At 35.2% G+C, this 25,364-nt stretch overlaps 1 protein-coding gene across 2 annotated transcripts in view; it reads left to right on the top strand.

Annotated features, from left to right (window-relative positions):
* The window catches only part of GLRA3 (glycine receptor alpha 3), a 173,550-nt gene that overhangs the window by 117,524 nt on the left and 30,662 nt on the right, over positions 1-25,364 (top strand). For both annotated transcript variants that reach the window (XM_005556328.5, XM_015451040.4), the window contains exons 6-7: positions 14,902-15,039; positions 20,406-20,620. In XM_005556328.5, the coding sequence (XP_005556385.2) occupies positions 14,902-15,039; positions 20,406-20,620 (353 nt within the window). The remainder of the gene's footprint in view (positions 1-14,901; positions 15,040-20,405; positions 20,621-25,364) is intronic.

Below are 25,364 nucleotides of genomic sequence, written 5' to 3'. Positions count from 1 at the left end.
ATCTCATTAAATTATAAATTTAGTTCAAAATACATATCAACATTTGAAATGATTGTTTTATTTCTGATAACATTTTTATTGCCCACCTCACCACCACCCACTACATGCAAGTTCCATGTAGACGAGAAAATGTCTCTCATTTCTCACTTATTATCACTAGAAATTCTAGTAAAAATTAAGACAGTGATCTCTTTGTTTCTCTTAATGACAGTCAATCATATGGTCATATTTTTTACAGTGCAGCTAATAGAGCTCGCTTGTAGCCATATTTCACCTAAAGATCCATTCAAGAAAACATCAGGTTGGTTATTCAGAATGACTCCTCTCTTCTCTTACGTAACTGAAAAGTCTATTGAAGGCTAATTCATTGCATTTACGCAGGTTCTACCTTCAACTCATGTCATGATACCACAGGTCTTCCGCACACTGTGCATCCACCATCTATTTCCTCCCCCAAAATGTCACCAGTCTTTTCTTCTTTTAGCTTTTAATTGTGGTAAAATCCATATCTTAGTCTGTATTTTGCTTCTATGACACAATACCACAGGTTAGGTCATTTTTAATGGATAGAAATGTATTGGCTCACAGTTCTGGAGGCTGGAAAATCCAAAATAAAGTTACCCGCCTTTATGTTTCAAAATATGAAAGTAACCCATTTCCATCAATGGATGAGTGGAGAAACAAAATATTATATACATACAATGGAATATTATTCAAACTTAAAAGGAAGAAAATCCTGACATATACTATAACATAGATAAACTTTGAGAACTTTGTTAAATGAAATAAGCCAGTCACACAAAGACAAATACTGTATGAATCTACTTATATATGAATTTAGAGCAGCTAAAGTCATATAAGCAAAATGTAGAATGGTGGTTCTCAGTGGAAAGAAGAAGCGGTGAATGGAGAGTTGTTTAATGAATGTAGAGTTTCAGTTTTGCAAGATGAAATAGTTTGGGAGATTGCTGGTACAACATTGTGAAGATACCAAATATGACTGAACTGAATGCTTTAAAACGGTTAGGATGGTACATTTTATGTTTGTATATGGCTATACTTTGAACATAACAAGACCTCCATCTCTAGAAAAAATTTATAAACCCAAAAAAGTAGCTGGGCGTGGTGACACCTGCCTGTAGTCCCAGCTACTTGGGAGGATAACTTTTGCCCAGGAGTTCGATGCTGCAGTGAGCTATGATTGCTTCACTGCACTCCATCCTGGACAACAGAGTGAGACCTTATCTCTTAAAAATATATAAATATATCAAAGATAAAAAAACTCCAAGACCAGTCAAAGCATTACTGCCTTACTATTCTCTATTCAAAACATGACACAACTTTCAGATGCTGCTCAAGTGGTTTGGCTCACAGTGTCAATTATGATTTGGGGCCTGTTTAGTGAATTGTTTCACAAATTTGAGCAGATCTGAACCTCCAATATCCTGGGAGGCAGACACAGAATGTTTTCTAACAACCTGAAGTTTATTCCAAAAGGTAGTCAAGCAAGACCCTCTTACAACTTCTCCTACAGTGAAATCCAACCAACCACGATGGCTTCCCTCATTGAAATGAGCTCAGGGTCAGGTCATTTTGAGATTTTAATTGAAATTTCTCACAAAAATTTAAACTTTGTGCATTCAAAGTGTGTCAATTTTGTGAAGTTTTGAGAAATATGAACGAAGTTATTGTTGTGTTTGTCATTTAAGAAGAGCAGTTAGGAGTCACAAATTATATATCCACACTTTTCCCAAGAGAGAGGGGGAAACCTTAAGTCTGTGATATATGTTAAAATGTCTCATAAGACAATGGTTATAGGTCAGCTATACCAGAAGTTTTAGAGAAAAGGTAATTACTAAGAAGATACTTAATTTACTGGACCAATAATTTAAATGAAACCACATGTAACGGCCTGATTTATGGTAAGAGTATTCAAATGAAATGCACAAATTATAAATAAAAATGTTTTAGTTAAATACATTTTGACATAGCAGTTGTTCCTTGTCAGGTCAATGAGATTTACTTGAGCAATATTTCTCCTAGCAATAGTCAGCATGTGCCAAGAGTGAGCATTTTCTTCCTTCTGCTTTTTGAATTCCAGCTGCTAATTAAGAACATAAGCATTTGCAAACTGGGTCAAACTAGAAATCTCTCTCTGTCTCCACCCTAACCCTGCCTAACTTTTGAGCTAGCCAGACCAAATATGATTCTGGTTTACTTTTAAAACAAAATGTGAATCTACAATTTATTAGTAAATCTTTAAACTCATTTTCAACTTAAGTGTACTCACAGCCCACATTCTCCCTTTGAATAAGTGCTTCTTTTACATATTTACCCACTGTGTAACGTTTTGTATAACCTCTTTTCTCGTGTGCAGTCTTTTAAGCTATTTTTAAACCACCAAAGATTTTATGATTTTAAAAAGTGATAATGTAATAAATTTGAATGATTTCTTCAAAATTGGTATGTTTGTGCAAGGAAATTTTAATAGAAACTGAGAAACAAACCACAATGAATGCATTAGTAGCCTCTACTCACAATCCTCCTTTCTAGTCTTAGCTACTTTGTTTGCCTCATTACCAGTTGCCTTTTACTTTCTTTTCCTTACTTTCTCTCCCTCTCTCTCTGTCATACATATGCATTTGTGTTTGTCTCTATGAATACATATGTGTATATATGCATATACTATATGAATGATTATAAACCCAAAAGATATTTCAAACAAAATACAGTAAATTTTAAAACATTTTTGTACCAAACTCATATGAACTTTGCCAGTTTATGTCAGATTTAAGGTTTTTTACCTAATCTCATGGATATAAAATTGTATTTTATTGTATTTACATCTCTTTCAGTTTCAGCTTTTTTTCCTGCATACTTAGTAACCATTGCTGTTTCTTCTGTAACTTGTCTATTTAAACCATTAATATAGAATTATCTTTTTGTTTTTATAATATTATTATATTATATTAAATTATATTATATTGTATCGTATTTGTTACACATGTTATTTTCCATATGTTATTCATATTTTAACTTTACAATACCTTTCACAGTAAAGTTTTAAATATACATATAATAAAATTTGTTTTTCTTAATAAATTATGCTTTGTACATGCCAATGTTGCAAAATATTATCATGTCCTTTAATCCAGAACTTGTATAGCACAAATTATGTTTATATTTTAAATAAAATTATATTTTATTTTTGCATCACTCCTTTTTCTAAGTAAATAGTAAATAGAAATTTTTTTCATCATATTTTATTAAAATTTTGCCATGTTAATTTAAAGCATCATTTTTTTAATGATATTGATTCTTCCTATCCATTAGCATGACATATTTTTCCATTTGTTTGTGTCTTCTCTGATTTTTTTAAGGAGTGTTGTGTAATTCTCATTGTAGAGATCTTTCTTTCACATGCCTGGTTATTCCTAGGTATTTTATTATTTTGTTATTTTGTGCCATTTGTAAATTGAATTGCCTTTCTGATTTGGCTCTCAGTTTGGCTGTTGCTGGTGTGTAGGAATCATAGTGATTTTTGTACATTGATTTTGTATCCTGAAACTTTGCTGAAGTTGTTTATCAGCTGGAGGAGCTTTCGAGCCAAGACTATGGGGTTTTCTAGATATAAAATCACGTCATCTACAAACAGAGGTAGTTTGACAGCCTCTCTTCCTATTTGGATATCCTTTGTATCTTTCTCTTGCCTGATCGCTCTAGCTAGGACTTTCAATACTATGTTGAATAAATTGGTGAGAGAGGACATTCTAGTCTTGTGCCAATTTTCAAGGAGAATGCTTCCAGCTTTTGACTATTCAGTATAATGTTGGCTGCATGTTTGTCAGAGATGGCTCCTATGACTTTGAGGTATTTTCCTTCAATACCTAGTTTATTGAGAGTTTTTAACATGAAGCAGTGTTGAATTTTATCAAAAGCTTTCTCTGAGTCTATTGAGATAATCATTTGGTTTTTGTCTTTTGTTCTATTTACATGATGAATCACATTTATTGATTTGCATATGTTGAACCGACGTTGCATCCTGAGAATGAAGCCTACTTGATCATGGTGTATTAGCTTTTTGATGTGCTGCTGGATTCAGTTTGAAATTATTTTGTTGAGAATTTTTACACCGATGTTCATCAAGGATATTGGCCTGAGGTTTTATTTTTTTGTTGTGTCTTTGCCAGGATTTGGTATCAAGATGATTCTGGCCTCATATAATAAGCTGGGGAGGAATCCCTCCTCCTCAATTTTTTGGAATAGCTTCTGTAAAAATGGTACCAGCTCTTCTTTGTACATCTGGTAAAATTCAGAACTATGATTCTGTGAATCTATCGGCTCCCGGGCTTTTTTTTTTTTTTTTTTTTTTTTTTTGGTTGGTAGGCTATTTATTACTAATTCAATTTTGGAGGTTGTTATTGGTCTGTTTAGGGAATCAATTTCTTCTTGGCTTAGTCTTGGGAAACTGTACATGTCCAGAATTTAAGCATCCCTTCTAGGTTTTCTAGTTTGTGTGTGTAAAGGTGTTCATGATAGTTTCTGATGGTTGTTTTTATTTCTGTGGAGTCAGTAGTAACATTCCCTTCATCATTTCTAATTATATTTATTTGGACTTTCTCTCCTTTCTTCTTTATTAGTCTAGCTAGTGGCCTAGTTTTATTAATGTTTTCAAAAAAAAAAAACTACTGGATTTTTTGATCTTTTGAATGGCTTTTTTGTGGCTTGATTTCCATCTGAGCCACTCTGATTTTTGTTATTTCTTGTCTTCTGCTAGCTGTGGGGTTGATTTGTTTTTGCTTCTCTAATTCTTTCAGTTGTGAAGTTAAGTTGTTAATTTGAGATCTTTCCGCCTTTTTGATGTGGACATTTAGTGCTATCAGTTTCCTCCTTAACACTGCCTTGGTTGTGTCCCAGAGGTTCTGGTATGTTGTATCTTTGTTCTCATTATTTTTAAAGAACTTGATTTCTGCCTTAATTTTATTATTTACCCCAAAGTCGTTCAGGACTGTGTTGTTTAATTTTCATGTGTTTGCATGCTTTTGAGCAATTTTCATAGTGTGGACTTTTGTTTTGATTGCACTGTGGTTCAAAAGTGTGTTTGGTATGATTTCATTAGTTTTAAATTTGTTGAGGATTGTTTTATGTCCAATTACATGGTCAATTTTAGGGTATGTGCCATGTAGTGAAGAGAAGAATGTATATTCTGCTGGTTTTGGGTGGAGAGTGCTGTAAAGGTCTATTAGATTCTTTTGGTCCAGTGTCAAGTTTACATCCTGAATATGTTTTTTGCTTTTCTGACTTGACGATCTGACTAACACTCTCAGTGTACTGTTGAAGTCTCACAGTATTATTGTGTGAGAGTCTATTTCTCTTTGTAGGTCTCCAAGAACTTGCTTTATGAATCTCGGTGCCCCTGTGGTAAGTGCATATATATTTAGGATAGCTAGGTCTTCCTGTTGAATTGAACCCTTTACCTTCTTTGTCATTTTTTATCTTTTTTGCTTTTAAATCTGTTTGGTCTAAAACTAGGATTGCAATCCTTGCTTTTTCTGTTTTCCATTTGCTTGGTAGATTTTCCTCCATCTCTTTACTTTGAGCAATGAGTGTCATTATCTGTGAGATTGGTCTCTTGAAGACAGTATACTATTAGGTCTTTTTTTTAATCCAACTTGCCACTGTGTGCCTTTTAAGCGGGACATTTAGCCCATTTACATTCAAGTTTAGCCCGAAGCAATTTACAGATTCAATGCTATTTCTATAAAATTACCAATGACATTCTTCACAGAACTAGAAAAATATATTTTAAAACGCATATGGAACCAAAGAAGAGCCTGAATAGCCAAGGCAATCCTAAGCAAAATATAGAGGCATCATGCTACCTGAATTTAAACTATACTACAAGGCTAGAGTAACCAGAAGAGAAGGGTGCTGGTACAAAAACAGACATATAGACGAACTGAACAGAATAGAAAGCCCAGAAAAAAGACAAAACATCTACGACCATCTGATCTTTGAAAACGTTGACAAACACAATCAATGGGGAAGAGATTCCCTATTCAATAAATGGTGCTGGGATAACTGGCTAGTCACAAGCAAAAGATTGAAGCTGGACTCCTTCCTTACACTATATACAAAAATCAACGCAAGATGTATTAAATATTTGAAGGTAAAACCCAATTCTGCAAAAACCCTAGAAGATAACTTAAGAAATACCATCCTGGACATAGCAATGGACAAAGATTTCATGATAAAGACACCAAAAGCAATTGCAACAAAAGCAAAAATAAACAAGTAGGAACTAATTATATTTAAGAATTTCTGCACATTAAAAGAGACTATCAACAAAGTAAAGAGACAACCCACAGAATGGGAGAAAATATTTGCAAACTGTGCATCTGACAAAGGCCTAAAACCCAACATCTATAAGGAATTTTAACAAATTTACAATAAGAGAAGATACAACCCCATTAAGAAGTGGGCAAAGGACATAAACAGACACTTTTCAAAACAAGACAAGTGGCCAGCACATTTTTTCATATGAAAAAAAGTTCAACATCACTGACCATTAGAGAAATGCAAGTCAAAACTACAATGAGATACGATCTTGCACTAGTCAAAATGGCTATTACTAAAAAGTCAAGAAATGACAGATGCTGGTGAGGTTGCAGAGATAAGGGAACACTTATTCACAGTTAGTGGGAGTGTAAATAAGTTCAACCATTGTGGAAAGCAGTATGACCATTCCTCAAGGAGTTAAAAGCAGAACTACCATTCAACCTGGCAATCCTGTTATTGGATATATAATCTGAAGAATATAAATCATTGTACCATAGAGACACATGCACACGAATGTTCATAGCAGCACTATTCACAATAGCAAACACTTGAAATCAACCTAAATGCCTATCCATGACAGGCTGGATAAAGGGATAAAGAAAATGTGGTACATATAAAACAAGGAATACTATGCAGTCATAAAAAGAACAAGATCATGTATTTTGTGGGAACACTGATGGAGCTGGAGGCTATTATCCTTAGCAAACTAATGCAGGAAGAAAAAAACAAATACCTCATGCTCTCACTTATAAGTGGGAACCAAATAATAAGAACGTATGAACACAAGGAAGGGAACAACAGACAGTGGCATCTACTTGAAGTGGGAGAGGAGGAGAAGGGAGAGGAGCAGAAAAAACAACTATTGGATACTGGACTTAATACCTAGGTGATGAAATAATATGTACAGCAAAGCCCTATGACATGTGTTTACGTATGTAACAAACTTTCAAATGTACCCTCAGACCTAAAATTTAAAACTGAATAAATAAATACAATAATAAAAAATTAAAAACTACAAAACAAAAAGTGTCATTTTTACCTTAAATTTCCACACATAGGTCTGATTTTGGACTCTATTTTGAATGATTTATCCACATTGTGCATTTCTGAGGTTATTTAAATACATTATTGTGAAAATGTTATTCTCTCAGAATTGAGCCATGATTTCAATGCAATGTAAATGAAAATCCTAACATGATTTTCAATTGGATATTAATCTGAAATATGAAAGTCTATACACGGCAAAGGTAGTTTTGAAAATAATAAAGAAGTAGGCCCTTCTAACAGAGAACAAAATATACAAATAAAGTTACGGTGTTTAAATAATTTCTAAGCCAATGTGTACATATTATGTTTTTTCTCACTTATAAATGAGAACATGCAGTATTTGTCTTCTTTGTCTGACTTATTTTATTTAAGATAATGGCCTCCAGTTACATCTATATTGATGCAAAAGGTATAGTTTCATTCTTTTTATGGCTGAATAGTATTCCATTGTGTATATATTTCACATTTTCTTTATCTGGTCATCCATTGATGGAGATCAATGGCTTGAAATCTGTTTTGTCTGACACTAGGATTGCAACTCCTCATTTTTTCTGCCTTCCATTTGCTTGGTAAATTTTTCTCCCTCCCTTTATTTTGAGCCTATGAGTGTTATTATTTGTGAGATAGGTCTCTTTAAGACAGCATACCATTAGGTCTTGCTTTTTTTTTTTTTTTTTTAATGCAACTTACAACTCTGTGCCTTTTAAGCGGGGCATTTAGCCTCTTTACATTCAAGGTTAGCCTAGAGCATTTTGTATATTCAAAAATAATCCACATCTTTGCTACTGTGAAGAGTCCTGAAGAACATATGGACAGAGTGTAGAATGATAGACAGTGGAAACTCAGAAGGCTGACAGGGTGGGAAGAGGGGGAGGCTGAGAAGTTACTTAATGGATATAATATACATTATTTGGGTAATGGATACTCTAAAAACCCTGACTTCAATGCTAAGCAATCTATGCATGTAACAAAATTACACTTGTACTCGATATATTTATACAAAATAAAAAGAAGTCAGGCTTCAGAGGCCTTTTCTGTATCTCTCAAGATTACATCTGCATCTTACTCTGCTGCTACACAGATATTCACATTGCTATGGTCCATTTGATATTCCACTATCTTACTGTGATACTTGCAAATAGTACAATTATTATATGTGTATACATACTTAGATTTCTTTCTAAATTTTATCTTTGGTTCCTTTGATCAGTCTTCCTATTTCTATAACAGGACCAAATGCTTCTTATTGTTTTATTTTATAGTGCATTTTAATTAGACAGATTTGTAAAGCTATACTTAAGCATATTATAAAACCAAAGGGTTGGAAAAGCCTTAGTTAGAGTTCATCTACTTTAACTAAACCAGTTAGTTTTAACTAAAACATTGAATGTCTCTTATAACATTCCTGAAAAAATGATCTCCCAGCCTCTGCTTTTGGGAAACTTATCACCTTAAAATACAATGATCAGATAATTCCATTAGATATTCTTATTTCTATGTAACTGAAATGTACCTCTTTGGATTTTCTATTTTGATTATTACTCTCCTGTCATCACTTTTCTCTTCCAATGCATTCTCTAAGATTCTTTATAGCTCTTCCTCTTCATTTATATATTATCTCCCTGATGTTTTCAAATAATCAATAATTTAAATTAGTATATGTAGATAGTGGTTCTTAACTTATATCTTCAATCCTAAACTCATTTCCAATATCTAGTTCCATGATTTCAACTACCTTCAACATATAAGTCAATGTTGCGACTTCTTAGGTTCAACACCTTCATCTTCTGCTATCATCTCAAATTCAAGGCAACTCAAAATAAAGTAACACACACACACACACACACACTTCCTCCTTCCCCTTTATATCTTCTCTATTTCTAATTCAAATATTCAAGCACCTGCTATATGCTGGCCATGTACTATTTTAGGTAATAGAAAATATGCCACTGACTAAAACAGAATACATTTCTTTTTCTATAAAGAGTAAATTCTAGGAGACAAAGTGGGAAAACAAAATAAAAACCCTGATGAATATATATAATGTCAAAACCTGATGAATATATATATAACGTTAGGTAAGGATAAGTACTATGGAAAAAATAAACAGAAAATAGGTAAGGTAGAGTAACTGGAGGAAAGATGTTTTATTAGATGGTCAAAGAAAGCTACTCTAATGCCATGAGGTATGAAATACAAGCAAATATTGTTGCATAGCTACTTGTCAGTGACTTAGACTGAAAACTTTGAAATTTTCCTTTTTTTCCTGTAAGCACATAGTTAATTATGTGCCAATTTTGGTTAAATTATCTACTGAAATGTTACCTCTGACTTATAATCCTTGTGGACCATTGCAGAAGAATGAGAGGGTTTTCGTTTTTTGGTTTTGTTTTGTTTTGCCTTCTTATGAAGGCAAAAAACTTTAAGTCTCTTAAAGATTAATTGCAATGTGGAATTGGAAACCATATCAATAAACTCTTCCTACTCCTTTAAGTTAAAACGAACTTGTCTATCTTGCACTTTGAATGGGTCTTTTGTGTATGCTTTTTAAACACGTTTTTGTCATTTTGAAAATATCAGATTGATGAGTTATTTAGATCTTCCAAACAGCTGACACACTTCATTGTACACATCAAAATATCACATTTGTTGATGTTACCATCAAGGCCATCAAAAAATCTTTAAGTGTTGGGAAGCTATCAAGCTCATGGTGTAACAAAAATTTCTCCAAAATTCCAATTTTGACTTGAAAGTTCAAAATGTATCATTGACAGCAAATACTGTCTGTTGTTTCCCTTAACATGACACGTTCAGATAAGTTCACTTCCTTCATCTTTGAGAAAATGGTCTGCCAAATACCTAGGCACAGTAACCACAGTTTCCACCCATTTTTTTCACATAAAAAATAGTATTTCACAAAAAACCCAAGCTAGTTCCAGCTTGCAACTCAAAGACACCAATGATTCTCCTTGAAAGAATCATATTACAGCCTGCAGCTGAGTATTTTGTGCAGACTTCCCATTTTGACACACAGAATATTAAAAGGTACTTACATAGGGTCCAAATTTAATAAAATTAATCATTGTTAGTGCTTCATCAAAGATCAAGAACATTCTAAATTAAAAGTGACATTGTTTTTACTATAAGATATTGACTGTTTCATAAAGGATCAAAGACATTCATAAATAAAAATGGGATTGTTTTTACTGCAAGATATGGTAGTCAAAATACAGTAACTCCTAGCACAGTTTGGTGCCAGCCCCTTTATTTGTGCAAAAGCACCAGAAGTTTTGCCCATCGTTGTTTTTTCAACATCAGGGCGAATGTTGACACAATGAAAAAGGCAAATGATTATGAAAGCAGTTTTGACCTTGTGAATTCCATGAAAGAACCCTGCTAGAGTGATGCTACTCAGTTACAATTTTTGTGGTTCACCACTTGCTCAAAAGATTCCAATGATCAAACTTTTAAACTGGAAATTTAAACTTAACATCATCTTACATTATTTGTCACTTTATATGCTTCTTCATGCAAACTGGCTCTAGACAAATGAAGCTGTTCCCACTGCTATTATAAACCTTGGGAGTTCGCAGTTTCTTTCAAATGATTTTGCTGCTTCTTGAGCCTAAAGTTCTTCACCTTTTGCATACTTTATATGCAGGCTCTGCCTTGTTTTCAAGATCCAGCTCAAATGAGGCCTAGGTAGATGTCACAGAACCCTGTGCTAAAAGGACACAGCACTTTCTGCCTCTACCATGCCACTTACTCTTTATTCGGCAATAATATATCACGTTGCCTGAAGCCTAGCAGGACACCTTCCATACAGTTGGTACTCGGTGAACAACTCTTTGATAAAACAAGCATTTGGTTGCACTGAGCCATTTGTTTACGTGTTTTATGGTAGCTACCATACGAGGTTGTTGACTGAAGTTAGAGTTAATGTCTGTTCCCTGAATAAATTAGTATTCATTGGGAAGCTTACTGTGGTATAAGGTAGTTCAGCTCACAATCTTGATCTCATTAGCCAGTCTGTTCTCTTTAACATTCTCAGACTTGTATAAAGATCTACCAACCAATAGCATAAGGATCTCAAAACATTTTGAATTTTATAAAAAAGTATTGATTTTTTAAAATTATGTCTGAGAGTTTGTTGAGACAATATTATCACTTAGTTGCTATCATTAACAACCAGTAAGTTACTCAAATAAAGGAATTGCACCTAACCATTGTCTCTTACTATCTTCCTTCTGGTTTCAAACTTAAGTACTTTTTGAACCATAATGAAGTGTTATACTATGATTATGAAATACACGTACCTAAACTAATGTGGATGACTCTTTGAAACAAAAGTGAGCTACATATACTGTCTGTAAATTGTATTAGCAACTAAATAAAGCTTGTCTTTGAAGAAATTTCATAAAGCTAGTTTCATTTCACAGCACACCTTGAGAAAATTTTAGAATATAAAAACGAAATGAAGTTTCAGGTCATTTTTCCATTCATCTATCTAAACTGGGACACAATCAAACATATTTTGTCTTCAGTGATTATAGGTGTGGAAGAATGAGAAACATGTCTTATCTGGCAGGAGGTAGAATTGGTGCCTATTTTAGTATCCTTAAATCTTTGAGAAATGTACATCTACTTTCTCAGTAAAATTGTATTTATAATGGACATATTAAAGGACTTATGAATGAAAGTGAAAGCTTTCTATTATTACCAATCAAACCATTATTAATTTCAGGGGTCAATGAAATAAATGTATTCTAGTATAAGCAAGTATTAAGTCCCTGCTGTGTTAAATCCATCAGCCTAGGGGACAGTCCTTCAGGTTCTCACATCTGTTCTGGAGTCAAAATTCAGATGTAGATGCACACTTCCTTCAATCTCAGTGACTTCACAAACTCTACCAAATAGCGCTTGCTCCACAATGAGCCATCACACTGACGACACTTCTGCTGAAATCTTCAGCAGCAGAATCACATACAGTCCAAAGAGATCTGGTCAGTGACGCTCTTACTACTACCATCTCCACTGCCTGTGGCGTGGGTGCTGTGAGGTATACCTAAGGGTCAAGTGTGGTAGGGCATCTGGCTCCAGTCACTACCACCACAGTTGGATCAGATTTCACTGTGTCTGGGAGAGTTTTTCCCAGGTATTGGGGAGGGTGGAGGGTGATGAGTTCCTTTCCCTACTCAGTGTTCTATTCAGCCTAACCTACTCCATGCCAATTGTTTCCAGTCACTCACATAGCCTCTTCCCTACAATACAAGCTTGTTTCCAGGAGAATTTGTTTGGGACCATTTCCCTTCTGTGCTGCTTCACAGACCTGGAGCTTCTGCCTTTTCTTTTTTTTTGAGACAGGGTCTTACTCTGTTGCCCAGGTTGGAGTGCAATGGTCGATCTTGGCTCACTGCAACCTCCACCTCCTGGGTTCAAATTATTCTCCTGCCTCAGCCTCCCAAGTAGCTGGGATTAAAGGTGCCCACCACCAAGTCCGGGTAATTTTTGTGTTTTTTAGTAGAGATGGGCTTTCACCACGTTGGCCAGGCTGGTCTCAAACTCCTGACTTCAGGTGATTGGCCCGCCTCGGCCTTCCAAAGTGCTGGGATTACAGACGTGAGCCACTGCACCCAACTGCTTTTAACATGTCGACCATTTGACTTGGTTCAGAGGCCACACCATGCCTCCTCTCTCTTTCTACCTCTGTGGTAGTTGGGCATCAAGAAACTCATTGATCAAAGTAACAACAGTTCTGCCCCACAGGTCCCATTCACTTTTGACTCATTTTCTGCAGTAGTCTTTAAACATACATTTCAACAGCTTCTCACTCAGAGGGAAGGAAAAGATAAAATTCTGCAGTTCTTAGATAGCTCCCATATAGAAATAGGAAATTTTAGTTTACTAAAGGCTGCTGACCTATTACAAAATCCATTAATCAATTCTGTGCTGAATTCACTGATATTATGTGCAAGGGTTTCCACCTCCACAAACTGTCCCATGTTTAATGATTAAATCAAGGAGGTATTATGTGGTAGTACTTTCCCCCCACAGATGTTACAGTTTAAGTCATTTTCTTTGTGTGTGTTTTTTTCCCCCAAGTTGTTATTTATTTTCATGAGGGGGGAAAAGAGAATCCTTTATGATAGTGAAAATATACTTTTTTAAAATACAACAGCTTCCAGTAACATACTGGTGTAGATGTTCCAAACAGCAAAGAAAATACATGCATTCTATAATAAACTTTTATTTGCCTGTTCAAGAAATTCTAAAGAAAATACTCCAATTCTATTCAACATTATGGCTTAAGGAGTTGAAATTTTTCCATGATAAACATATAATTTGTCTGGCCCAAACCTTGACTATTTATAAATAGTATACCATGGCATGTCCCTTCAAGTTTTGACATGTCATGGTATACTTTTAATGAGTCCACTTTGTTTTCTTTATTTATAAAGGATGGAAATTTTTAAAGTCCATATATATCAATAATGAATGCTCCCCTCTCTTTGAATTAAATGCTTAATTCAAATTAATGTAAGAAATTGGTGAATCATTAAATGATGAAATGTGTATCAAAATCTTCACGAAAACATAAATTTCCATTTCCTCTCCACTTTCACTTTGTAGATATTTTCTAATTGGGTTTAAGTGCCCAGAAATAAATGCTATCTACGTGCAACTCTGGAGAGGTTCGAAACACAACAGAAGTAAAATTAACATGCCTAAATCCTTGAACAATCTGTATATAATTAAGAGATTTCTGACATTTATTCTTACACTAAGTTTAAGTCATTTTTCTGGCTGCGCACGGTGGCTGATGCTTGTAATCCCAGCACTTTGGGAGGCCAAGGCAGGCAGATCACGAGATCAGAAGTTTGAGAGCAGCCTGGCCAATATGGTAAAACCCTGTCTCTACGAAAAATACAAAAATTAACAGGGTGTGGTGGCATGTGCCTGTAGTCCCAGCTACTTGGGACACTGAGGCAGAAGAATCACTTGAACCCAGGAGGCAGAGGCTGCAGTGAGCAGAGATCATGCCACTGCGCTCCAGCCTGGGTGACAGAGCAAGACCCCATCTCACAAAAAAAAAAAAAAAAAAAAGCCATTTTCTAACAAGTGACAATTTCAGTTTTTGTTGAGAAAGTCCTGAATAATTTCAAAGTAAGGAGAAAGCAGATAGAATGAAATCAAAATAAAAATTACCAAATTAATCCAGTAGATACCCATCCCAAGGAAAGAATGTATATGCATGTCCCTTCAAGTTTCAACACACCATGGTATACTTTTAATAAGTCCACTTTGTTTTCTCATATTATTTGGTGGGAGTTCCACATGAATAGATTCCACAGACATTTATGAAATGGAATTGGGCAATGAATAGCTCCATCCAGAGAGTTACTATAAGGTGACACTGTTTGGTCTTCTCATCCTATGTGACTATAAAGTAATTTGTATTTCTTTTCTTTGAATGCCCTTTTTAGACTATTCATATTTTTATTATGTTTTGCCTAGTTGGGTACACAATGAATGATCTCATTTTTGAATGGCAAGATGAGGCACCTGTACAAGTGGCAGAAGGACTCACTTTGCCCCAGTTTCTGTTGAAAGAAGAAAAAGACTTACGATACTGCACTAAACATTACAATACAGGTAGGGGTTGAGTAGTGTTCTTTACACTGACTACTTGTGGTTTTATGATATCCAGATGTTTCTTCATTATAATGCTAAGTTATTTAACTCTTCTTAGATCACCGTTTTTCATAGGCGTATAGCAGAAAATGGATGCATTTGAAACTTATCAATACTTTGATTCATTACATATTGTTAAATAATTGGTCTGTATGAGACCAAAGTAATGCTTGGTGTTCAATTATCTTTAAATAATTTTCAATGAAAAGCTCATGATTACATAGTAATAATGTTTCCAAAACTATTCTTTTAATTTCTGTGAGCAATAAAATGTGTTTTTGACCTTTCTTGGACAGTAAACACTGTTTCCGCTAAAAAAAAGAAAAGCTTTGTTGCCTGACTTCTCCCTTTGTCATATTTTCATGCATTTCAGTGTTACTTTTACCTAAGCATCTACTATTCACACTAAGACACTTGAGATAAATATCAGATATAGTTATCAACACTAAGAATTTAGAGACTCAATGTGGTATCTGCACATCGGCAAATTCTGTTCAGTTACTTTAATTAACATGGGCTATTTCCATAAGAAATATTCTAACTACACAGTTGAATGTATGCATTCAGTTAGAAAGTAATGGAATTCAGAGAATTCCATTCTCTGAATGATTGAGGCATCATTCCATTGTGGTGACTACATGGCCTCGCACTAGCATCAGCTGCTGTTCTTATCATTTCATTACAGTTACTATGATTCATCGTGGACTCAGCATTTTCCAGAACTGTGCTCTGACCTTTCACTATACAAAGTCCCTAGTCTCTCTTATCTCCTTAGCAAATTCACAATATCTGATCAAAAAGTCACCACTGTTTTCCTTTTCACTCAGAGACGAAGCTGATATCTAACTTATTAGGGAGTTCAAGTTTAACATGTCCACACAAAGATAAAGAGCAGGCAAGTCAATGGCACCGTCCTTGCTCAGTTCCCTTAGACAGATGCTAAAACTCCCCTAGAGTTGACTTACGGAGGTATATTAGTTTCCTCGCGCTGCCGTAACAACCTATCACAAACGGTGACTTAACAGAAATGTGTTCTCTCACAGTTCTGGAGGCTAGGAATCCAACATTCAAGGTGTCAGCAGAGCCATGCTTTCCCTCAAAGCTTTAGGGAAGAGTTTTTCCCTGTCTCTTCCTGACTACCTGTTTCTGGAAAACTTTGTTTCTCAGCTTGCAGATGCATCATTTCAGTCTCTGCCTCCAGAGTCACGTGGGATTCCCCCATGTGTCTATGTTTCTGTGTCCAAATTTCCCTCTTTCTATAAGGACGTCAGTAATGTTGGATTTGGGACCCCCTCTTATCCAGGACAATTTCATTTTAACTTGATTGTATCTGCAAATCCTTTATTTTCAAGTCAGTTCACATTCACAGGTTCTGGGTGGACATGAATCTTAGGGAGATACCATTTAACCCAGAACAAGAGGTGAAGTTGTAAACATCAATTAGGGATGAAGTTTTATGACAGAGGGACTCGAGACGCTTCCTTAGTGTAAAGGAAGTTTGCATACTTCCTCGAGTTATCAAATGAGCTATTACAGCTTAAAAGAAAAGAACTTACATTTATGAATGCCTACCGTAAGCAAGGAATGGGACATCTTGGGAGATATCATAGAGACCTTACAACTTTACATTCTAGAAGCACTGTACTGTCCAGAAGCAGAATAACTTGCCCAAATTACGTAGAGAATGAAAGCATCTCATAGAGTCCTCATTCAAGTATGTGGTTAATTTGCTTCAGATCCCAGACTCCATTTCATATTTGCTTTTACAATGCACAAGAATCTTCTTTTGTTTTCCAATAATAGGCCTAGATTCCACATATGTCTTTTATGTTACTTGTGAAAATACAACAAACAACAATACTGGGTTACCTAAGACCAAATTTATAAAATACCCTTTCCTCCCATAAAATGAAATACACTTAAGTTAAAAATGTTTTCATATACAAATTAATTGCACAAAATTAGAGGATTTATTCAGTTGTATTTTCACTATCCCGAAGTATTTATTAGTTATATGCTACAGCATCCTGTTATCTGTCTCCTGCTAGTAATTTCTCCAAAATCTTTTATCTCTCTTCCCCTTGCTCCGTAGTACCCTGCCACAATGACTTGCTTGCTTATATACTCCAAACTCATCTCTGTCTGTCTCAGGGCCTTTGCTCTTGCTCTTCCTTCTGCATGTAAAGTTCTTCCCGAAATTGTTCCAGGTCTAATACTCCCACTTCCTTCAGGGTTATTCAAATGCCAACTCTTGAAACATCCATATGTCACAATAAGTGTTAAATGCCCAAATTCTGCTTTCACCATCTGAAATTATATCATTCAATTTTATGTTTATTTATTTATTGCATATTTCTTTCACTGTCTTAAGTTTGTATTACATTGATTCTGTTGATCACTATATTTCTGGGGTCTGCTGCCATGCATAAGTGATGGATATTTTGTCCAACTTGTTCTTTTATCTCTTCAGATCCACATACACTAAGTATATTTATTTATATACAAGCAATGGTGTATATTTGTGTTCATGTGTGGATCCCTTTATTTTCTTTCCCAGCAATATTATAAAAACATTTTTAAATTTTTATAGATCCATAATAGCTGTACATGTTTTTGGAGGTACATGTGATATTTTAATACAAACATGAAATCTGTAATGATCAAATCTGGGTAACTGGGATACCTATCACCTCACATATTTATCAATTCTTTGTGCTGAAAACATTCCAAATCTTTTCTTCTTTCTATTTTGAAATGTGCAATAAATTATTGTTAACTGTAGTTATCCTCATTATGCTATTGAACACTAGAACTTACTCATTCTAAGTGTATTTTTAAACCCACTCACCAACCTCTTCACCTGCCTTCTTCTCAGCCTCTCAAAACCACTATTCTCTTTACTACAACAATGAAGTCAATTATTTTAGCTCCCACATATGCATGAGAACATATGATATTGTCTTTCTATGCCTGGCTTATCATCTAGTTTTATCCATGTTGCTGCAAATGATAGAATGTCATTCTTTTTTGTTTGAATAATATTCCATTGTGTATATATACTACATTTTCTTCATCCATTCTTCCACTGAGGGACATTTGGGTTGGTTCCCTATCTTAGCTATTGTGAATAGGGCTTCAGCAAACATGCAATGAACAGGTATCTCTTCAATACACTGATTTTCTTTTTTTTGGATATATTCCCAGTATTGCATATGGTATTTTTACTTTTACTTTTTCAAGGAACTCCTATACTCTTTTCTCTGGTAGCTGGACTAATCTGTATTCCCACCAATGGTGTACAAGTGCTCCCCTTTCTCCCCTTCCTCATCAACACTTGTTGTTTTCTGCCTTTCTGATAGTAGTTATTTTATTAGGGTGAGAGAATATCTTATTGGTTTTTTTTTTTGAGACGGAGTCTCGCTCTGTCGCCCAGGCTGGAGTGCAGTGGCGTGATCTAGGCTCACTGCAAGCTCCGCCTCCCGGGTTCACGCCATTCTCCTGCCTCAGCCTTCTGAGTAGCTGGGATTACAGGCGCCCGGCTAATTTTTTTTTTTTTTTTGTATTTTTAGTAGAGACGGGGTTTCACCATGTTAGTGAGGATGGTCTTGATCTCCTGACCTCGTGATCTGCTCGCCTCGGCCTCCCAAAGTGCTGGGATTGTACTTATTGTAGTTTTGATTTGCATTTTTCTGATTCTGAACTTTGAAAAACACTCTTTTTAAATAAAAACACAATGGAATTTATTTTTTTCCTTGAGAATCACCTGAATCAGTTATTCTTGTTTTATTCCATTTCATTATTTTTCATAGAAAAATTTAAATCTTTATATTTATTATGTTTCAGGAATCTTTAGGCATTTTGTGTATATTTGACAAATTGATAAAAGGATCATGTATGGTTTGCACATATGTTTCTGATTACTATTCGCCTAAGAGTGGAACCTACATTTCCCAGACTTTGTGAACTTTTGTTGAGACTTAAGCTCCACAACACATGCATGGGTTCATCCAGATATAGCGCCCTTGCCTCACCTGTGCAAGCACGCATGGCCCAAGTCACTCGCACTGAGTCCTACCTAGCAATAGGACAGCAATTGCTCTTTAACATCTTTCTTTCATGATAACTAACAGAATGCTACTTAAAGAGCAGAATAACTTTCTGACCTCATCCTTCTTAAAATAATTCAAATAAAAACAATTAAACCAAGAACTTGGTGATTTAGAAGAACAATTTTTATAAAGGAGAGATAACATAGAGTAGTATAAATCAATATCAATAGAGTAGGGAGTAGAACAGGACACAAACAAAAAATATCAACTTAATGTTTATTAAACCATCATTTACTCCTCCACATATTATTGCTCACCAAAATAGAGGTAAATAATACAGACACAAAAGCATACGTATCTACTACAAATGGATCCCACTTGTTTTTAGTAAGTGTGCTTTTATTTTCAAAAGTATTAATGGGAAATAGCATATATTTTCCTACTTGTTTGCTTTATTATTCAAGGAATCATTCGTGTTCAATTGTATTTATCCTCTCGCACTTACTTTAAAGAAAATGGAAAGGCTTCTGGAACAAATAGCACCTGGCTTTAAAGAAGCACTCAAAGCATCAGAAACAGTCAATGAGTAAAGAAGATCTTTATATAATAAGTATCTGTTTCTCCTGTCTGCCTCAGAAGCAATTGTCGTAATCAAGTGAAATAATAAATCTTTGGATATTTTGACAAGTGTAAAGCGCTTTTCAAGCCGGAAGTAATAAAGTTTACTGCTATTTCCTACAAGAGTACATTCTCTTACTACATTGCTTCTTGATACTAACAGTGAGAAATATTTTTTCAGGAATCAATATGAGTCTCTTTTCATTATCATGGAAAGTTATATGACAGAAACCTTATCAAAATGAAATTGTGAGGTCAGGAGCAGTGGCTCACACATGTAATCCCAATACTTTGGGAGGCTGAGGTGGGCAGATGACCTGAGGTCAGGAATTCGACACCAGCCTGACCAACATGGTGAAACCACATCTCTACAAAAAAAAAAAAAAAAAAAAAAAAAAAAAAAAATCAGCCAGGTTTGGTGGTGCATGCCTATAATCCCAGCTGCTGGGGAGACTGAGGCAGGAGAAAGTCTTGAACCCGGGGGGCGCAGGCTATAGTGAGCTGAGATCAGTCCACTTCACTCCAGCCTGGGGGACAGAGTGAGACCCTGTCTCAAAAAAAAAAAAAAAAAAGAAAGAAAAAGAAAAGAAATTGTGATATTTGATGCCATAACAAAGACCTATTTGTACTAATTGCTGTATTTACCTTACCACCAATTAGGAAAGTTTACATGTATAGAAGTGAGATTCCATCTGGAGCGACAAATGGGATACTATCTGATCCAGATGTACATTCCCAGTCTCCTGATCGTTATTCTATCCTGGGTTTCGTTCTGGATCAACATGGATGCGGCACCGGCCAGGGTAGCTCTGGGGATAACCACTGTGCTGACAATGACGACACAGAGTTCAGGATCACGAGCTTCCTTGCCAAAGGTAAGTGCACCGAATGAGCATACACATCTTCGCACACACACTTATAATCTTGCAAAGATATCATTGTCGGCTTTGGTCAGATATTTTTCAATGGCATTTCAATGGCATTACTGGTGTTCAAAGTAATGTATAACCAAAGCAGAAAACACGTAAAACAGAAATAAATGAAAAAAATTCTGCAAACCAGTGATATCCGCTATTCACATTTTGTGTTATTATTCTCAATTATTTAAATATCGATAATACTCTTATGCACTATGGAATTATTTGTATCAATAGGTTTTAAAATATTTAGAAATATATTAAACATTTAAGTTGAATCTACATGGTAATTTTAAATGGTGGCATAGTACTCCATTGTATGGATATGCCATAATTTACTTAGTCACTCTTAGGACTGATATTATAATAAATATTTATATAATAAATGTTATATATATTAGTGTATATGTATATATGTGTGTGTGTACCTGTGTCTATACATATCACACATATCATCTATATTTATATATACACATTTTATGTAAACATACATATATATCTATATATAGACACAAACACATACACACACATAGCTTTACACATATTTTTGTTATGTTCTTAGCATATATTCTTATAAACAGAATTGCTGCAATGATAGCTGTATGCATTCACATATATTGCCAAATTTATTTCCAGAAGACATATACCAATTATACTACAAGTATTTTATCAGAGTGCCCATAGTGCTGCGTCCTGAGCCAAATATGGTATATATTATTTTTGTGGGTTTTTTTTTTCTCCCTTTTGCTTTTAAGTAACCATAAGTCAATAGGAAGGAGACCTTATCTAATTCCATGATTTTCATCCATGCTGAGCTGCCAGAATTAAAATAAAATTGTTCCCTCTGTGAGGTTCGTAAAAGACCCAATATTGCTTTGCATAAGATATACTGAAATAAAACTCTTTTCATTTATTTAGCTGCATAGAAATAGAAAATTATTTTCTTCCCCTAAAATGATGTCTAAGAAGAAGTTTCTATCATCTAAATTAAGTAATTCTGCATAGCTTCCAAAAAGCTTTACTATTACTTTCATTGAAATGAAGTACTTCTGTGCAATAAAATCACATTAACTTTTTTTGTGTGCATTTGATGCTATCTTCTTGCCACACCAAGTAAATTATAAATCTATTGTCATGGCTCCCTTAGTCCTTTCTACTAATTCATTCCGTGATTCAATTTATTAGATTGAAATGCCTATATAAATAAAAATTGAAAATAGGATTTAATCATTAAAATATGATATTAACACGATCTGCCTCACTAAAATTTAATGTTTGTCTTTCAAAATAATGTCTACTTTTATTAGCAAGTAATTGTATTTTCAAAATTGTTCGCATCAACTAGTGTTTTCTAAAATATTGTTCATGTGAAAATTATAAATCTGTTTATAAATGTAAACTAGTAAGACTCAATACTTATTTACATAAGGATAAATGTTGCAACAGTAATATCTGGGTAATAGTGGAAATTTCATGGTTAATTTGTAAAGGAAATCGCCAGTTTACTCACTGATCTTTATGAGCTAAACAGAAATGAAAGCTCATTTGTCTGTATGCTGTCAGTCAGAAAAAAGAGAATCTGTGGCTTCTACAAGACAGGATAGAAAGACGCTTATATACAGAGAGTAAGCTAGAATTGGGGCTGTATGGAAATGTGAGTAGAGGATGCAGAGATAAAGCAAGCAATAAATTAAAAACACAGAATTAAGGCACAACTTAAAAAAAAGAAGAATGACTAGGACTGCTTCATATTTTTTTCTCAAGAAATAGGAGACATTTTTAAAAGGCTTTAATTTCCACAAGACCTTAGAGAAGAAATAAATTTTCAGCCATGAGTTCAACTATACAAGTACACGTGTACAAAACCTCTCCATCTCTCTGATCATAAAGACAATGACATCTAAAAACGTGATGACTCAGACTCACAAAAAGAATTGATTGAGAAAGTGATACCTTAAAAGAAGTTGACTGTATCGTCTTAGAATTCAGGATAAGTCAGGAATAAAAGGTTTCAGGATAAGTCAGGAATAAAAGGTTTAGCATAATGAATTACTTACGTTCAATTTTAGCAGGGCAGACCCCAAGGACCCAGGATAAACAACAAGAATTAATCTGTTGGATGAGACATTCGAAAGAGTAGAAAATCTCTTTAAAAATGCAATTCTGATTCTGTGACTTTATTGGGCCAGAGAGGCAGAAGGTGAGGGCGTTACAACTTGCATTTAGAAACACATGTGTGAGACCATGCACCTTAAGATCTTCTACTCTCAGTCTCACAAAAGAACCCTCAGAAGTCTGAAAGTCTTGCCACTAAATCACCCAGAATTTACCTACTGACAGTTTCTAGGAAGTAGAAACACAAAGTTACATTCAGGAAAATTGACTATCAAATATCGGAGAGTGAAACAATAAATCATTAATTTGTGATCTTTGCCTAGTGTTTTGTCTAGGCTCTGTGTCAATGTATCTCCTGTAAGATAAGAACGAGCTTAGAAATTGCTTAAGTAAGACTCAGAGAATGAAATCTCAAAGAATGTACTATAGCCAGCTTCTAGAGAACTACAGAGCTGATATTCCTCTCTGATATTTTCTATTGCATCAGCCTCTACAATGTCATGATAAATCAAGCATGTAGTCTCTCAAAGCAAGAACACGCCTGTCACTGGTTCCTTGAAACTTGAACTCTTTCACATTTTTGCAGTGTCTGTATCAGGTGGCCATAAAAAGGTGATATACGGATTCCATTCCAAGCAAATTTTCAAGGTTGTGTAACTTTAGGAGCGCTTTCTTACACCGTGTGCTTGGGGCAGACTGAGATAAAATGGCGATGACCATGGCGCCCATCAAGGAAGACTTCATAGGACTTCATAATGATTGGGTTTAATTTGGGCGCAGCAATGGGCCACTGATGAATTTTAATAAGGGGGGCAATTACACTGACTTCTGTTTGAAGACCAGATAGAAGAGGTAGAGTGGGAGCAAGGAGTCCACCAAGCAAGCTATTGTGGTCCACAGCAGATGATGGTCTGGCAAGATTGGTAACAACAGAGACAGAGAGTAGCAGATGGCTTTAGAAAGAAGTAAATGTTTTTGAAAAAATATATTTGGAGGTAAAGCAGACAGGATTTGCTTATGAATTGAACACGGAAGATTCAGGGAAATGCAGGAGTCAAGGGTGGCATTCAAGTAAGTAACTAGGCAAGTAGAGATGATAGTTACTAATAGGGAAGGTTGGGGGAAAGGTTAATTGTGAGTTCTTTTATAAAACATGTTAACTTGGACACATTTACAAGACAATCACATGGAATTGTCAAAAACTAAGAACTTCCAAAGTTCTGACCAACAACACCCAGCCCTCAGACTTTAGGGAATAAACTACAGATGAATTGAGAAGTGGACTAGAGGTGATTTTTCTGGTGGAAGAAAGCCTGGAAGGACAGGGAAAGAAGATGTATTTGTGCTTGGCCCTCTTCCTACAGCTGAATATCTTCCCTCTCTGTTCCTCCCCCAGGGCTATCCCTACCCATACACAGAATGTATTAGATAGTTTGGTTAAAGGCAAGATCCACTCACCCCAGAACTTTACTCCTGAATTCTTTGAGATCTCAGCATTCTGTAATCTTTTTTTAGATATGGAAAGCTAGTCCTTCTTAGGAGGATTCATTTCATCAGGGGTGAAAGAGGGGATAGTAATAATATTTCAATTATTTTTTAGTATAAATATAATTTCAATATTCAGTTAAGACCTTGACAGTGAAGGAATTAAGTATGGGGATGGGTAAGAACAGAGAAAATCTGTAGAAGAGACAAAACATAGTTTTAATTTGTAAACACTGAGTACTAGAAGGAATCCGCATTAGGGAACTTTGGAGAAGTCTTGGCTATACAGCAATATTATATAAACCTTACCCTTTCTTTTATGATTTCAACAATCAATTAATTCCTGTTAGAGATCTACCCTCATTATTTTTTTTCCATCCTGTTCTATAGAGACTGGCTAAGGACCAGGTCTGGTGCATGTTTTATGCTTCATATCATCTGCAGAAGTACACAAATGTGTACACAAGTGTCACTATGCATACCTTATTTTAGTCTTTTAAACTTATTGTCATATCAGAGATTTTTGAACATAGCATATCAGACAGGTGCACACACACACACACACACACACTATACACAATGCACACATTCACGTACACAGATAGAAATTTGGCAGGGTGGGGATTCTCTAGATTCAACTTTATCCAAACCCTAGCTCTTAGCACAATATATTAATATTATGACATTCTTGGCACTTGGGGCTGATGATCCAGTTGCATCACAATTATTCTGCATAACAACTCCCAAATCTCAATGGTTTACAACATTTCTTCTTGCTCCCAGGACTGTGAGGTGCCTGTGTCTCTTCTGGGCTTGCCCTGAGATTGACTATTCAAGTGAGCATGGATCTAGGCTGTGGAGTGGGTTTCAGATCTGCTCCCTGTGTGTCCTCATTTTGGGGCTGCAGGGACCTGTAAGATGTTCTTTCCATGGAGGAGTGCTGGAGAGCAAGAAGGCAAGCACAAACATGCAAGCTTTTGCTCAGAATTGGCACACAGTCGGTTCTGTTCTCGTTCCATAAATTACACCAAGTCTCATGGCCAAACTGAAAGTCAGTGGGGTGGAAGACTGGGCTCCACCCACAGGGAAGCCTTGGAGCAGA

This window comes from Macaca fascicularis, chromosome 5 (genome assembly GCF_037993035.2).
Source record: "Macaca fascicularis isolate 582-1 chromosome 5, T2T-MFA8v1.1".
Lineage (NCBI taxonomy): Eukaryota > Metazoa > Chordata > Mammalia > Primates > Cercopithecidae > Macaca > Macaca fascicularis.
Note: the sequence above shows the minus strand (reverse complement) of the source record. Positions and strands in the feature narration are given on the sequence as shown.